The following is a 16,197-nucleotide window of genomic DNA, read 5'->3' on the forward strand; positions in this document are numbered from 1 at the left end:
CACACCTTCCCCTTGCACTGCCAGACACACACGGACCCCCCCCACAACACCCCCTCCCACCACCTAGCAACCAACCCCCACACACAGCCCCCCACCCACACCCCATATCTCCATACACCCACAGCCCCCCACAAACCGATACGCAGTCCTGCATAATATACAAGAGTAAGACCTCAATTTTAAGCTACTGTGCAATCACCTCTATGTATACTACACAAATGCATGTAAATCAGGACGAAAATATTTTTTGAAATCAAATGAATGAATGTTATAGGTGTTCAATTTTTAGAATATAATTTGGTATTATTCTGGCTCTGAGATGGCAAAACCCCTTGCTGAAAGGAGTACTTCTGGGGGACAAGGGGAGAGCCTTCTGGGGGCAAAGGTCAGGGACTAGGGGGCGGGACTTCCAGTCCCAAGATAGCCACCAGGGGGCAGGGCACCTGTCCGTGGGTGAGGGATTGGAGTTAGCATGTGTTAATTATAACATGTACGTACACTGTAAGAGGTGGAAGAACAGGTTTTAAATCTCTCCTGATCCTGGGATTTGAACCCACCTCCCTCTGGTATCTTAACCAACTGGCTATTTTGGAGTTGATTGCTCTCAGTTTCTCCTGTTGACACTGTTCCACTTTGTAAAGAGATTTAAATATTTGCTAAGCAGGGATTATAATTTAGGTCAGTGTCTCTGATCACCACATTAGAGATATGCATATGCAATATGCAATGCATATTGAAGTCTTGTAGACAAAGGGGGACAGATTCAATATCAGATTTTGAGGAAAGGCTACTGCATGATATCCAACTGCCTAGGAGTCAGGGCACGTCCCTGGGAGGTAGGGGTCCAAGGTAAAACATCTGCACACACAACACCTGTAGAAGACATGTAACCCCTGGGTTATTAAGAAAAGGGACAGTTTCAGTCACTTTTTTCTTTAGCAGTTCATGCATCTAATTTTAAAAACCTGTGTCAAATTAATAGTTTTGGAATGGCTGAAGCCACATTTTTGGTGAATAAATTTTCCCCTGGAAAACTGTTGCGGTACTAAGAAATATCCATTATTATACTCTTAAAAGTTTCCAATCATACCTTTATTGGAAAAGGCTGAGAAACTGCCAGATGCATCAGTTTCCAAACATTGTCAGTGAGGGTCAGCATTATTTTTTAGTGATGAATTAGCCAAATGTATGAACGAAATTTGATGGGTTTCTTCGCTATTGCCAGAACTGACTAAAAAAATCTAGTAATTTTCAATTTATTTGTTTAAACTGTAAGGTTTTCTGTCAGTTACCAAGAACATGCAGAGTTAGATTATGAACAATCCTGTTCTAAAATCCAGGATGTAAACCCTTATGCTTTAAAAACGCAAGATAACCACTAATTGCTGGGTGGCAGAGAAAACTTCCTCTCTTGGGAGATTATACTATAAATGTCAACTATGGGTTTCCATGCAGTCTGTTTAACCCCAATCATTTAGCACTACTCATTGAGACAGCATAAAGGAGTGGGTAAATAATACAGCTCATCCGGTATGCCAGTTCCTGAAGAGTATTCTTAATCAACATTTGTAATATAGGCTGTCCAGACTAGACACATTAGAAATAGATTTGTGACCTGTACACCTACTATGAAGGTTGTTAGTCCGAAGAATTTGCATTGAATATATGCTTTCTTGCAAACCAACTAGAAAAAGTTTTTGCAATCTCAGGTTTGATTGCATGTTTCAGAACATGGGAAATGACATAAGAATTGTCCAGAATTTACTAGTTTTCTTGCAAAGCACCAAAGTTATTTTGTTTCCATTCTTGGTTCTTCACACCCCTCAGTGTTTCATTCTGAGCATGAACATGGTAAAAAAAAAAAGTTCTGGCAGTTGTTAAAATTTTGCCTGCTTTGGACTCAGCGAGCATTTATAGACATGCTCCGGGAGGTGGGTTGCTTTAATTAGCACTGTTCCAAAAGCTGTGTTAACTAAAGTGCCTAGACTATCACCTGTATCAGTGTCCCTGTGCCAAAAAAAAATAGGAGCAGGGCACTTTAAGCTAAAGCTCATTGAATGAGCTTTAAAGCACTCCACCGCAACGTTTCAGCACGGAAATGCTGATGCACTTGACCAGGACTCCTGTTTTTTTCCGATTTAAAAAAGTCCCCATTTTTTAGTAAAAAAAAAAAAGAAAAAAAGTAACTCCAAATCCACATTTTCCATGATTAAAATGAAAAAGTGCTATATATATATATATGAGTGAAACACCATTATATATATAGCTATATATCTATATATTAGTGGTGTTTCATTTAAATCGTGGAAAATGTGGATTTGGAGCAGGATTGGGTCCCTTGGGTAAAATGAAACACCATTATATATATATCTTTATATTAGTGGTGTTTCAATTTAGATCACGGAAAAGCGTGGATTCAGGGTTACTTTTTTTTTAAACCAAAAATTAGGGATTTTTTAAAATCAGAAAACCAGGATCTCTGGACATGATGCTGGAGTCTACTGGAGCGCAGTAATTACAACATATCAGAGCAGCCTCCCTGCACATGTATAGGGGCCAAGTGTAAAACACTGCTGTTTGGTTTTCTTTTTTTAAGCTGGATGACCTTAGTAGAAGTGATATATTTCTCGCTATGTGGCTGTTGTGAGAAAAAGGGAGAAGTGGCAAGGCGACACAATAAGGGGTAATACTAATTCCCATTTAACTTTGTATTTCTTTCTACATTCAGTATACATAGTGTCTCAGCCTCCAATTGTTGTAGCAGGGATCTTTACAAGCAAGCCAGCATCTACAATATGTCCATCTTGTCGCCAAGCCATTACTACACAGGTTGTCTATAGACTGGGGAAACTATCTTATCTTCTGTGTTCTGGGATGTGTGCCACTGGGTAAGCATTTGTTCATTTTACTTTATAGACTGAATTACCAGAATATATATTTATACCAGATTGATAGTTCAGCTGAAAAATCTCTCTCTTCCTAGATTGACTTTGGCAGACCAAACCAAAGAGTAGCTCTGTACTGTAGGATCTTACCAGTACAGTTGTAAGGTGTGAATAAGAGATGAATTGAATCAGATATTAACCTTCTCATTAGCCAGTCAAAAGAAACAGAATTTATACAGCTCTGTCTTCTTTCCCACCAAAAGTTAGTCACTTTTTCACTCCTCTGGCTGAATGAACGTGATGATTTACACAAAGTGAAGCAGTTCAACAGATGATTCTGAGAGACATCTGTGTCAGAAAGATCAAATAGCCCCATGGCTGGGCATTCACTTGAAGGCTGGGAGACCTAATTCAGCCAAGGACTTGAATTTAGGACTTGAACCTTGGTCTCCCCTATTCCTTTGGCTCTACTGGGATCTATTTCTTTTTTTTAAAACTTCAAAAAGTCCTTTGGGATTTTTCTCAATCTCTAAGTTTGTGGGACAGAAAATCTATTTTCTGACCATTCCACTTATCAGAAACCAAGCCAGCCCAGATCACTTAGGCTTGAAACAGATGTTGCATTTGTTCCTGGATAAATTATGCATTTGTCCAGAAACAAAATTCTTTTATAATTGGTGTGTACATGCATTGCCCTTCTAATCAGGGTTTCATGAGAGGCTGAATGCAGTGCTGCTTTTCTGCCATTAATTCAATGATGAAATCCTGGGATAAGTGTACAGATGTATTTTACAATATCCCAGGATAAACTGTTACTATCTCTTATCTTGGAAACTTCTTTAGGATTTATCCCAAGATAAATGCACTGTCTGTTTGAAGGCTCAGAGTGGTATAACACTTCACAAACACATTTTTTAGGCATGTTTTCTAAAAACAGATGTTCGATTTCTTCCAGGACAAAACCTTTTATTCTGGGATCCTACAGACCTACAAGACCATTGCCCCTCTTTAAGTACCTGTGAAGTATCCAACAGTAAAAATAGATATTGCATGAGGCAATTCTGACTGATCCCAGGCAAAACTTGGGACCAACACAACTTACACCAGGGGTGGGTAAAATTCAGCCCGTGGGCTGAACTGGTCCACCAAATGATTTTGTCTGGCCTGCGATGGGTCCCTTGGTCCTGCCAGGCCCAGGTGCAGGGCACAGCCTGGGCCATGATGCGTGCAGCCAGTCCCACCATTCCCAGACACACAGCGGGGCTGGAGCAGCACAGTGACTGGATTCGATTCCTGGCAGCTCCTTCTGGCTGCCACCACCACTGGACCCAGCCCTGATGCCCAGGCACCCCAGCCTGTCTGCCGTGCACCCACCACCGGAGGTGGGACCTGCATGTGGCTGGGATGGGGCCATAGGTGGGCAGGGAGTGACATCCAGGAGTGGCATGGATGGGCGGGGTTACAATCATGGGGCAGCGACAGCACAGGGCTGGGGCCCAGAGCAGAGCCACGATCCACTGCCCAAGAAGTGCTTGTTCTGTGGGAAGGGGCGTGCAGGGAGCAAATCCCAGCTCTGCCCCAGGCCCCAGCCCCACAGTCACCACCCACCCATCCCACTTGGATGCAGCTCCCTGAATGCCCGCCTGGCCAAGAGCCCCCTGCCCACACAGGTCCTGGTTGATCTCCATGGAGATCCTGAGATTGCAGGGCAGTAACAATGTGGGGCTTGGGGCAAAGCCGCAGTCTGCTGTTCGCTTTTGGCGAGCTGCTGAAGTGGAGGGGATGCTGACCTGGCCCATGACAGCTGAAAAAAAACTCCCTAAGTGGTCCTTCAGCCCAAATAATTGCCTGGCTTACACACTTAGCTTGTCCCAGGAATGAAGGATAATCACCACGAATTAGCTTCAGTTGTCCTGGGAAAAAGTATTATGCCAGGCTAAAAACAGATGTCAGATTTCTTTCAGGACAAAGCCTTGTAATTTGGGATCCTACAGACCTATAATCCCATTGTTCCGCTTTGAGTACCTGTGAAGTATCTGAGTTAATTCTTTGTCCTGGGATAGTCATAGCCAATTTGAATTAATTGCCTTTCAAACTACTGGGGTAAATTATTGTCCCACATCTGTTTTGATGCAAGTCAAAACCTAAGACAATCTGACCCAAATGTGATGTCTGTTTTTATCCTAAAATACTTCACAGGTACTTAAAGTGGGACAAGCACCTCGCTGGGGTCACTTGACCCCAGTTGTCTTCCTGCCTACAGCAGGTCGGAAGGGGCGGAGGGAGGCAGGGGCAGGGTTGCAGATCATTGGGTCCAAGGTCCCTTCCAGCCCCTGGCAATCTAGGAATCTATGAACCAGGATAAAAGGCTTTGTCACTAGAAAAATCCAATGTCTGTTTTTACCCCTAAAATTACACCTTTCCCTGGGGCAACAGCAGTTAATTTGCAATAATTGCCACTCAGGCTATGCCTATAAGAGGAAAGAATTAGACACTGCCTTTCATGGCCTCTGTGCTATCATAAATTTTCTTCTGTTGCATACCTCTCTCATATACCATTTGGCCCTAGGTGCTGTTTAGGCTGTTGCCTCATACCGCTCGTACTGAAGGCCTGCAAAGATGTGGACCACTACTGCCCACGCTGCCAGTTTCATATCTTCAGATACAAAAGGATCTAAGAAACCCGTGCGACTGTTTAAAGCCAAGTCGCTGCTTTTGCTACTGATGCCAACAATTCACAGATAAATGCATTTTTTGGAAATAGGCTGAAGTGGCCCACAACAAGTCCCGTCAGGCTGGCACGTTGGGAGCTGTTAGGGCATCTGATAGCTTTGGAAAGCACTTTACAAATAATTCTCTGGCTTTTGCCTCAAGTTTGTGTTTCGACAATTAGATGCTCGTGCTTTAAATTACAGGGGCTCAAATCTTTTGGCTTGGTGGGCCTGACTGGCAATGCCCGGTCCATCCACAGGCCGGATCCAGGTGGTGTCCCCAATTTGGTGCTCGGTGGGCACCATCTAGCCTTGTGGAGGTGGGCAGAGGGAGGCAGCTGGCCCTACTGAAGCCCCACGGGGGAAAGGAGCTTGCCCCAGCCCTGCAGGGAGAGAAGGGGCTGTGGCCAAGCCCCAACACCCTCTGCATGGGGCAGGAGGAGGAGACGTGGCCCAGCTGCAATGCGGGGGTGGAAGGGGTTGCAGCCCTACCCAGGGCTTGAGGCTTTGGCAGGGGAAGGGTGGCCATATTCATGACTGCGCTCCCATGCCAAGTGTCAGGCCGTCACACCCTGCTGCATGAGAGGGAGGTGCACTATGCTGTAGGGGTGGCCCAGGTGCCCTGCTGGTGCCTGCCCCGCTTCCTCACTCCCCCCTGCAAGTGCCAGGGGCTGCAGGCAGCGCGGCAGGGATGCACCTGTGCGCCAGGGAAGGGCCTGGCCTGGCCCCCTCGTGGGGCAGCCACTGTACCCCCTGCACTTGTTAGCCATGGAGGCCCAACACCAACGGCCGCGGTGTCCATGCTGCAAGGCCCCGGCGGTTGGGCAAGGGCAGGAAGCACCTGGTGGGTAGAGCCGCACCGCACAGGCCGGCTGTGCCCCCTTGGCCTCGCAGGCAGGGCAGAAGTGCCGCTCTCGCACAGCACAGCCGACGGGGCCCGAGGTGAGGTGCCAACCACAGAGCTGAGGCTGGGCTCGGTGCCAGGTGGGGAAGACCCCGTTGCTCTTACTGTGTCTGTCAGACGCGGGTGGGGAAGAGCCCCGTGGGGGCCGAGCACCAGCGCCCAGCCCTCTGAAGGGGGAGATGGCCTTTAGCAAGGGGCTGCACAGCCTGCCTGCAGGACCCTGCTCTCCACTCCTGATGGCAGGGTTTCAAACTTGGGACAGAAAACTAATTAAATAATAAATAAATAATAAAAATGACCTAGTTCAGCTCTTTGAGGTGGCAGCCCTCTCAAAACTACTACAAAGCAGTGCTTTCCACAACTGGCCTGCTCTAGGGAGGAGCTGCAGGACCTTGACAGAAGGACAAGAACAGATGTCCCTTGGCTGTAGCATCTTGGGTGAGGTCCCACAAAAGGTATGTCAGCTGCAGTGCCTCGTTCGCCCAGCCTGAAAGATAATGGGAAAGCTACTGAAAGCCACATTATTTTCACTTACCTGAAGTGCTTCAAGACTAGACTGCAGCTGCAAGGTATTTCTTCTCCCAACTGATGTTGAGGTCCTCTGTCATTAAGAACTTTTGGCGATATAAGAGTAACACTTCCCAAGAAAACACCTGCAGCACATGCTTTATTTCTGTGGAGAGGTGAGTATATCCCTATCCAGGCTCTGAAGGGCCAGAATATTGAACGTTTTGACATCAAGTAGTCACAGTTAAGTCACTGGGAAACCCAGGAAGGTGGCTGTTTCTTCTGTTTCAATGGCATCATTTGGTCTGAAAGTTCACTTTGAGCAGACAGAGAAACTATCTTTACAGGACAGAAATCAAATCTCCTTTTGTTCATGAAGCAAGACCAGGTGTTTCAGGGATGCCAATTTGTTTACAAGTGGAATAGAAAGAAGCGTGGCTGCCCAGACCAGACTGAAGTCATGGGTTACGCAGCAATAAAAAGGACCCATATGATTTGGCAGTCCCCCACACATACTCCACTCTCTGTGAACTAAAGGGGAAGATGTAGAAGGGAGCTCAGTTCCTTCAAATATCCTGTTCAAAAGGTGCCAGGTATTCTTATGTCTGCAACAGTCCCCCCCTTTTGAGAAAGGTCATTGAATGGGTGGTTGCCCAACAGCTCCAGGCTTATCTGGCTATCCTCAGGTTCCTAGACCCTTATCAGACTGACTTTTATCCTTGATATAGCACAGACTGAACTCATGGCCTTGGTTGGTGGTCATTGCCTTGAGATTGACAGGAGAAAGGTCAGCGGGACACACGCTAGACAGTTCAGAGGTCTTTGACACAGCCAACCACAAGGTTCTGATTAGTGCTTACGGGACCCAGTGGATATTGGCAGGACTGCTCTTTCCTAGTGGGGGGTCCCAGAGGACACTGATGGGTGAATGCTCGCCATCCCTTTGAGATCTTTTCTATGGGGTCCCCAAGGCTCCATCTTGTCACCTCTCTTGCTCAAAGTGTATATGAGGCCATTGGGTGAGACTGTCTTTTCCGTGCCTGGCTGCAGCTGGGGACTGGATGCAATTGAACCAACTGAAACTGAATCTAGGTAAGAAACGGGCATTGGGGTGGGTAGACCACTTGATCTGGGGAGGATTGGGACACTGATCATTGAGGGTTCAGCCTCCCTTTGTCACTCAGGTTTGCAGCCTTGGACTGCTCCTGGATCATCTGCTGCACCTAGACCTTTCGGGGTGCACCGATAGATTTTGGGGGCTGATACTGATAGTTGATTTTTAAAGGAGGCATATTGCTTGATACCAATCTGATTTCCAATACAGGTGTGTGCAGCTGATAAGTCTATCGTGGTGAAAGAGGAGAGGGGAGGGAAGGGATATGGGGGGGGGCAGATCAATGCCCCCCACAGTGAGGGAATGGGGGTAGGGTAGGCACTGACCAGCCAGGACAGGGTAGGGCAGGCGCAGGACAGAGACCTGGTTTTTCCAGGGGCCGCAGCGGGGTACGGTGCAGCTCCCACTGCTTGGCCGGGAGGACACAGGGGGAGGGGGAGGGTATGCCCCTGGATCTGCATGGGGTGGGCTTGGGATAGGTGGCAGTGGCACTGGGATGGGGCTACAGCAACCCCAAATTTTGCTGTAGCCCTCCCATAGTTCCCTCCCAGCACCTACGCCACTTGCCCTGAGTGCAGCACAGCCCCCTCCCCAGCCCGTAGCTGCAGCCTGCCCGGCTCAACCCGCGCAGATCTGGGGGCACACACCCCTCCAACCATACCCTCCTGGATGAGCAGTGGTGCGAAGCAGCAGAAGCTACCTCCCCCCCCCGCTGGGCAGCACCTAACTCTAGCCCCACTCCCTCCCTCACCCTGGGGGGCACTGCTCTGCCCCCCCATACCATTTCCCTCCCCCTCCCACAACAAACTTAGCAGCTGCACGGAGCTCTCCACGCTGCCAAGCTGTGTTCCTTGCTGCCTGTGTGCTGCAGCTGCACACACGCATGGGTATTTGTGCGCCACATCAGGCCGATTTCTGATATAGCCAATTTTCTTTATATCAGTGCCAATCCAATATCAGACCAATGTATTGGCATACTTCTATAGATCTTCACGTGATGGCCTTCCACAAACTCCATTTAGTGGAAAGGTTGCAACCCTCTTTCAGGTTCCAATTTGACCACCATCATTCAATACCTTTCTAACCTCAAGTCTAGACAATTGCAACGTGGTCTACAGGGGCTGCCCTTAAAAACCATCTGGAAGCTGCAGCTGGTGCATAAAATGGCAGGAGCACAACTCCAATCCTTCAGCATCTGCACTAGCTCCCAAGAGCTTTCTAGTGCTGGTTTTGACCTATAAGGCCTAAACAGTTTAGGTCTTACATACTTAACAGACAGCCTTCTCCTTTGCATCTTATCACAACCTCTAAGTTCAGCCAACAGCAACTTCCTGCAAGTAACATCAGCAGGGATCCTGGTTTTCCCTGATAAATTGTCAATTCTTTCATAACCCCCACCCCAAACCTGTGATTAAAATGAAAGGCCCCTCACTTCCCACCCACCCATCCTGCTGGTGCACCTCACTCCCCCCCTGCCCTACAGCCCCCTGACCCTGCTGGTGCCCTTCACCTCCCACCCACAGCCTCCTGCACCTTTTACTCCATTTTTCCATGGGAGACGGAAAACCCAAATCCCTGACCATCAGTATGTCAAAGTTCCCTTGGCAAAAACGTGTGGGTGGTTAATCTTGGCAGTTGCTTTCCCAGCTCCAGAATTCCCTCCCTCTTGAAGCCCACCAGAGCCCAAGCCTGGACATCCTCCAGGAAAGAACTTTCTTCGGGTGGGCTTTTAGAAAGTAAAACTAGGCCTAGCCACTGCTTAGTGCACCTTGTTCTTATGCTATTCTTGTTTTATTTTTCAAGTTGTTTTGTTACTCTCCTGTTTTATAAATTATTTTGTTCTCTTACTGTAAACGTCCCAAAGCCTTTATTAGGAAGTGGCATTAAAAAAAAAATTGCATAAAAGTATTTCCAGCCTGAGATTCAAGCATGAGAAATTTTAGCTCCCAAGGGATTATTTTTTTTTGGAGAAGCAGAGACTGCAGAAAACAACATGTCCAAGAGGTTTTAGTATACCCAATTTAAATAAAATGCTAAAAATATTGAGTAAGAATAATTTTTCAGTCCAATTCACTGGGCTACTACTGCTTTATGTTTTATCTGTTGTATAAGTTCTTCAGAATTAAACAGATGAAATTATGTCAGGCAACAGGATGTTAGTATATGACAGATATTTGCACCTGTACTTCATAGCTTTGTGGGAAATTATCTGAAAAAGTAAATGTGAAAAGTGCAAGTCTTAGCTGGTTATACATGTTATGAGGCATTCATTCTGTATTCGTTCTGAGGACATCTGTCCATGTCACATGCCAAGGCAGTTTGCATGAGACCCTCACCTGAAATGTTTAAAACCTCTCCTCTAATTTTCTTCTTCTCAAAATCCTGCTGCAGAATAATCATGACATGAGAGCAGTAGTTAAGCAAGCCGCAAAATGAGTCAGCTTGTTGGGGCAAAGAAATGCTGTTTCACTTATTTTAGAAGTAGCCTTTTGCAAGCATGGATTGGAACAGTTTTGTCCCCATATACAGAGGCAGGCCGTTTTGTCAGAATTTTTTTTAAGAGAGAAAAAAAAATTAAATTGTCACCTGCTGATTACACCTAGGAAACCCAGGTGGTAAGGAACCCATGCTTCAGGAACAAGAGGTTTTCACTGTGATCACTATGACAGAGTGAGCATGAATTTGAACCTCGGTTTCCCATACGCTTGTGCTTTCAAGTCACCAGGGCAGACGCATGGCATGTTCTTCCTTCTGAAATAAAATTCCAGGTTTCATACCAAACACTAACAGGGCATCTGTTTATTTAAAAGTATTTTCTTTGCTTTCATTTCGCAGGGAGGAATCAAAACCCTGTAAATTACCATGAAATACAATGGTCTCTCTTGAGCCAGCTCCATCATTCACATAACAAAGGTCGTTTTTCAGAAAAACTCTGCAATCTAAGATATAAATACGTTCTGCAAAATCAAGTTCAAGCTGTCACGATTTCTGAAAAAAATCAACAGCTTTTGACTCAAGATAATTTCCAGTATAAAAGTAAATGAGTGAACACAGACACAGATTCAGTGTTTTCTAGTCTATTTTATTTACAACACATACAGTTTCTATAGAATATGGTTTCTAACATGTGTATGTTAAATATAAAAAGCATAGCAAAGCTAATATCTACTTACTGATTACTGCAGCCAACACAAAACCCATAGGACAGACTGAATGGTCCAAGCCTCAGGTTTAAAATACTGAAGGCTCTCTGGTTCTTGAACTACAGGGTTCAAATCTAGTAGCATCAACTCAGAAGGGAAAAGGGTTGAGGTAGATACAGTTCACTGAGTTCCCAAAGTAATTTGCGCTGCATGTCTTTTTCAAAATAAATAAATAAATAAATCTGAGATTCATGTGTCACCTTTTGAAATGGTAGGTAGGAGCTGGCCCAGCTGGTGGTAGCCAAAACTCTAGTGAGCACTGGTAGGAAGTATACCAAGTTGACTGCTACTTTCCATCCCACACACTACTTTAGTTCATTCATGCTATCTGTATAGTTTGTAAAGCGCGTTTGAGATCTTCTGGAAATAAAGGCACTAAGGAACATAGAATTATTTTTATTTTGATAAAAACAATTCAGATTTCTTATTATAATATGCTGCTGTGATCCTGCATAACATGAGAGCACATGGCATGATTTTCTTTTTGTTTTATTGCTTTTGTTGTAGTCAGTTTTTGTTACTTAGCTATGATAAAATATAAACTAGAATGCAAATTAGTTATTTTGAAAATGTCATTGTATTCTTGTAAATTATTAAACAGAACAAAGATACTGCACCTGAGATAATACCCTGCCTTCCTCTTTGTTGTGTTAAGGATTTCTGCCCCTGAATACTACTTGCACTCCAAAAGTCACCTCAAAATCCTCAGTGAAGAAGGAAGTCGGAGAAGCAAAATGCCTTCTAATATGCAAATTCCTGTTCAGAGTTAATGCACAAGTACTATCAATAACCACAACAGCAAAGCATGTGAAACTAAACATCCAAAAAACCCTAAATAAATAAATAAATAAAAAAAAATCTATCCATCCCTCTCTCTCAGAAAGAACTAAAAAAACATTTATTGACAACACTGGAAAAAGATGTTTTTTCCTAAAGGCCAAAAGAAGTAAGATTTTAGCTAAGGGTCAACGTTACCACATTGTGAGAGTCAACATTCAATCATTTTTAAAAGAATGAGGTGGGGCATTTGACTATACTTACACTACTGTTCAAGAAAGGTATATCACTTCTGGATGGAACACCTAGATTTTCTGAAAATCCTGATATTTACTGAGGGCATTTAAAAGACAATCCAAACACCCAATAAGGACTAGACTGCTCCGGACTGCATCAGAATCTTCGCCAGTTTAACACAACCACGAATCAAAAGACATCAATTATCTGTTTAAGGCATACCATTTAAAGCACTTTTTTCCACATCATACTTTCAAACGTACAAAAATAAAGTAAATAATTTACCTTGACTGGAAAGATAAAAGACATGATTAAAAACACAACATGCAACCACCAAAAGTATTTAAAAATAAAAGTGAAAGTGAGTAAGCTTATTTAAAAACTGAAATTAAGAAAACTTTTAAGAACTGATGCTTCTGGTGAGTTGTTTTTTTTTTAAATAACCACCAGAACCAAATTTCAGAAAAAATTATAAAGGCCATAACATGTATATAACCCCTATTATATGTTTATTGATAGGTTGGAAGAAAGGAAGCGTCTAAGAACGCTTACGATTATGAATACAGGGAGCACAATACAACAGGAATCTATCACTCTATTAAGAGAGCTTACCTTTAGAGACTCCAGGTTTTACCTTACACCTTTTATAATATTAGAATTGAGAATCTGGATCACAAAATTTTGTACAGGCAGGCAGAGTCTAGTCTACTACAAAGACTCTATTACAAGCTTTACAAACAAACTAGTAAAATATTTTTCCATTCATCTTATTTGTACATGATTCCCTCCTATGAACTTTTGTTTCTTAAGCTAAAATTAGGAAGCAAACACCCCCACCCACAAAAATCCCCTCAAACTTCAAAACGACCAAACCCAGTTAATACATTGGCAATATTAAAATGAAAAAAATATCTTCAGCAAAACCGTACAAATGAAAACATTTCCCAAACTGTATTTCCAGGAAGAGCAGAAATCTTCTTCAATGTCCATGTCATCACTCACCGAAGTAAAATTTTATAGAAAATTTTATTCAACATACAACATTTTCCAGCAAAAAAGGCAATATACAGGAAGAGTTGTTGTACACTGCGGCTACAGAAACAAAATAAAATACGGAAAAAGAATGTAAAATTAAGAAGTGTGAATTGCTGATTCTATCTTTACTGCACTCAAAACTAGACACGCGGCTGGCATTAGCTCCAAAAGAAAAGGAAGCAGTCTGGGGACTGAAATAAAACTACACACAATGAATATCAACATCAGTGAAGTTCACTTGCAGACTCACCCAACAAAATTAACCTCCAAGTGTTAAATTGTACAAGTTCATTCATTAAATATACAATTTAATTTTTTTCATTTTTCCTTTTTCCTTTTTTGTTTTCTTTTTTCTGTTTCTTCCTTTTTTTTTCTTTTCTTTTTTTTTTTTTTTTTTACAAATTCAACAGCTTACTAAACACTAGTGAGCATGCCCTCTGTGCTAAAAGGCTATTTCTTGTGTTTTTCCCATCTTTTTCCTCTTTAACTAAATCAATTATATTTATAATCCTTTCAGCTGCTTTTGCCAACTTCGAGTGTCATTTTATTTGTCAAAAGACAACATAGTAAACTTTAACTGTATTTGTCAAGGTTTGTAAATTTAATAAAAAGACCCAAATATCTTTTAGGACTCAGAGCATCCATTTGGCAAAACGGGATGCGAAGTAGTGACTGAATTAAATGAAAACTAGTTTATTTAAAAAGATTCTATGCAACTGGATGAGACAAAAATCCCGAATAAGTGCCAACAATGTACACAATGAAGTAGAGATTGCTATTTATTGATGATGTGAGTTTTTTGCATTTACAAATGCACAAAAATGTCATTTTAAAGTATAACTGAAGGAAATAAATCCGATGTGAGTCTAAACATAAGACTTACTAGCTGCTGTGATGGTGAATACCGCACCAGGAAGGGCAGCCAGCTAGCTTATGCCATCTATAAACGTACTACAGACAAATATTTTGCCAATGTCAACTGGTCTACTAAACTCTTCCCTCATTATGCTGACAATTGCCTTGCATTACGTTTACCATAAAATAACTTCTCATTGGCATCCAAGCTTTATAAAAACACCTTCATTTTGCTCAAAAAGGGCAGTCAATAGATACAGAGAAGCCAAACTGAACAGCCTCAACAAAATAAAATTAACATCAGCAGCAAATCCTCTTGCTGAAGACTTCAGATATAGTGCACGTGTACCAAAGTTCTACTGTTGTTAAAAAGGTGCACACACACACTTATTTGTTGTCCCTTGCCTTGAACAAATGGGTTAAGTGAGTCAGTTATGGATTTTAATAGCTTTCTCCAGGTAAGTGTAGCGACTTCTCTTTGGGGCCTTGTTGAAGTGGTCAAGCCCTAGCCATGGCCTTGGATGAGACATGTTGCCTAGAAAAGGGGAGAAAAGAGGGAGCAGGAGTTAAGCCAAAGCATTTGTACAAAGCATTCAAATACCTTTTGCATGGCAATTTATGAAACATCATAAGTCTTGCCATATTAAAGCAACAAAAGGATTGTAGAATCCTTTCACATCATCCACTGCATTTCCTCTAGCACAACATACAGCTGTGTTCTTTGATCAGTTGAATAGTTTTTCCTTCAACTTCAATGCCTGTAAAAGGCCACAGTCCAACACCAAAACTCCATGCACTACTTAATTAGTGGCAGAACATACCACTCACTTTCAGTCTGTCTAGATTAGGATTAACTGAAGTATTTTTAGAATGTGTTAGCTAACTTTTTGAAAAGTCAAGTGTAGAGGTGCACAGCCATTGTTAACATGTGCTAAGTCAGTCTAGTTAAAGCCTGGGACAGACCCAAGGCTTTGGTACGTTCAGTTCAGCATGAGGGAGACAGTCTATGTTTAACTTGTTTTGCAAGTTCCAAGTTCAGTATCTTCTGATTTTCATTGCCAGTTTCAGCATTGCTCTTTTCATTCTAGTTTACCTTATTATTCTTATTATACATTATTGACTGTATCAGGTTATAAACCATGCTGCTTTTAATTTTGTTTCTACAGTTCATTAATGACTTCCAAATCAGGCCTTTTTCACTCTCAACTGCTATTTTATCCTCAGTAGAAGCCCTGAGAGAATGAAAGCCCTCCTCAACTATTGAATGCATACAAGTCCCACCGGTTCCACTGGCTTTGCACCTCCCCATGCTAGCATGGTGAACAGAACTTTAAGTACAAGTTAGTAAAAAGGTGCACAGCTGAATTTGGCATAATATATTTCTATACAGCATTTATTTCTCTTATCTAATGTCCTGCTCCTGTTAAGATTCTTCACATTCACTGGCAACATACAGAGACTACGTTAACTCTACCAGAAATGTAAGAAATCAACAACCTGTTCGGAACAGTCTTAGTTTTAAAATACTCATGAGAATGCAACTTGCACTATATAGCAATACAGTGTTTACATTACTCCATGAAAAGTGTGGAAATCAAGTATGTGAAGTAGGATAGGATGGACAATAGAGCAAAAATAACAGCTGACACTGCAGTTTCCTTTTAGGTTTGTCTAATGCAATACTCAGTCACTTGGGGACACGCTTTTAATTTGGGAAGACATATAGTATGCAAGTATTTTGCTTTTAGATGTATACATATTCTCTCATATTAAGCAGCCTATACACTTAGAAGAGTGATGTGCTATATATATTTATATACAGTTAAATATATGTATATATGCAGACATTTGATTATGTTTATTGATTATTATGTACAGAGAGCAACAAAGCTTCTTTTTCCTTTACTTTAAGTCCTGCTTTACAACAGACTGCATAACAAAGAGCAAAGCAACAGCTGCAGTTTGAAAG

The 16,197-nt window shown here is 42.7% G+C and overlaps 2 protein-coding genes across 2 annotated transcripts in view; one reads left to right on the top strand and one right to left on the bottom strand.

The window, feature by feature from the left end:
- The window catches only part of LOC109313554 (lipopolysaccharide-induced tumor necrosis factor-alpha factor homolog), a 33,444-nt gene extending 27,508 nt beyond the window's left edge, over positions 1-5,936 (top strand). Inside the window, exons 4-5 of the mRNA XM_019540169.1 lie at positions 2,729-2,888; positions 5,455-5,936. Coding sequence (XP_019395714.1) covers positions 2,729-2,888; positions 5,455-5,563 — 269 coding nt within the window. The 3' untranslated portion in view covers positions 5,564-5,936. The remainder of the gene's footprint in view (positions 1-2,728; positions 2,889-5,454) is intronic.
- A 7,409-nt stretch (positions 5,937-13,345) lies between these two features.
- The window catches only part of USP7 (ubiquitin specific peptidase 7), a 107,955-nt gene continuing 105,103 nt past the window's right edge, over positions 13,346-16,197 (bottom strand). The window contains exon 31 of the mRNA XM_019540090.1: positions 13,346-14,763. Coding sequence (XP_019395635.1) covers positions 14,657-14,763 — 107 coding nt within the window. The 3' untranslated portion in view covers positions 13,346-14,656. The remainder of the gene's footprint in view (positions 14,764-16,197) is intronic.

Source organism: Crocodylus porosus, unplaced genomic scaffold (genome assembly GCF_001723895.1).
Source record: "Crocodylus porosus isolate Cpor-Errol unplaced genomic scaffold, CroPor_comp1, whole genome shotgun sequence".
NCBI lineage: Eukaryota > Metazoa > Chordata > Crocodylia > Crocodylidae > Crocodylus > Crocodylus porosus.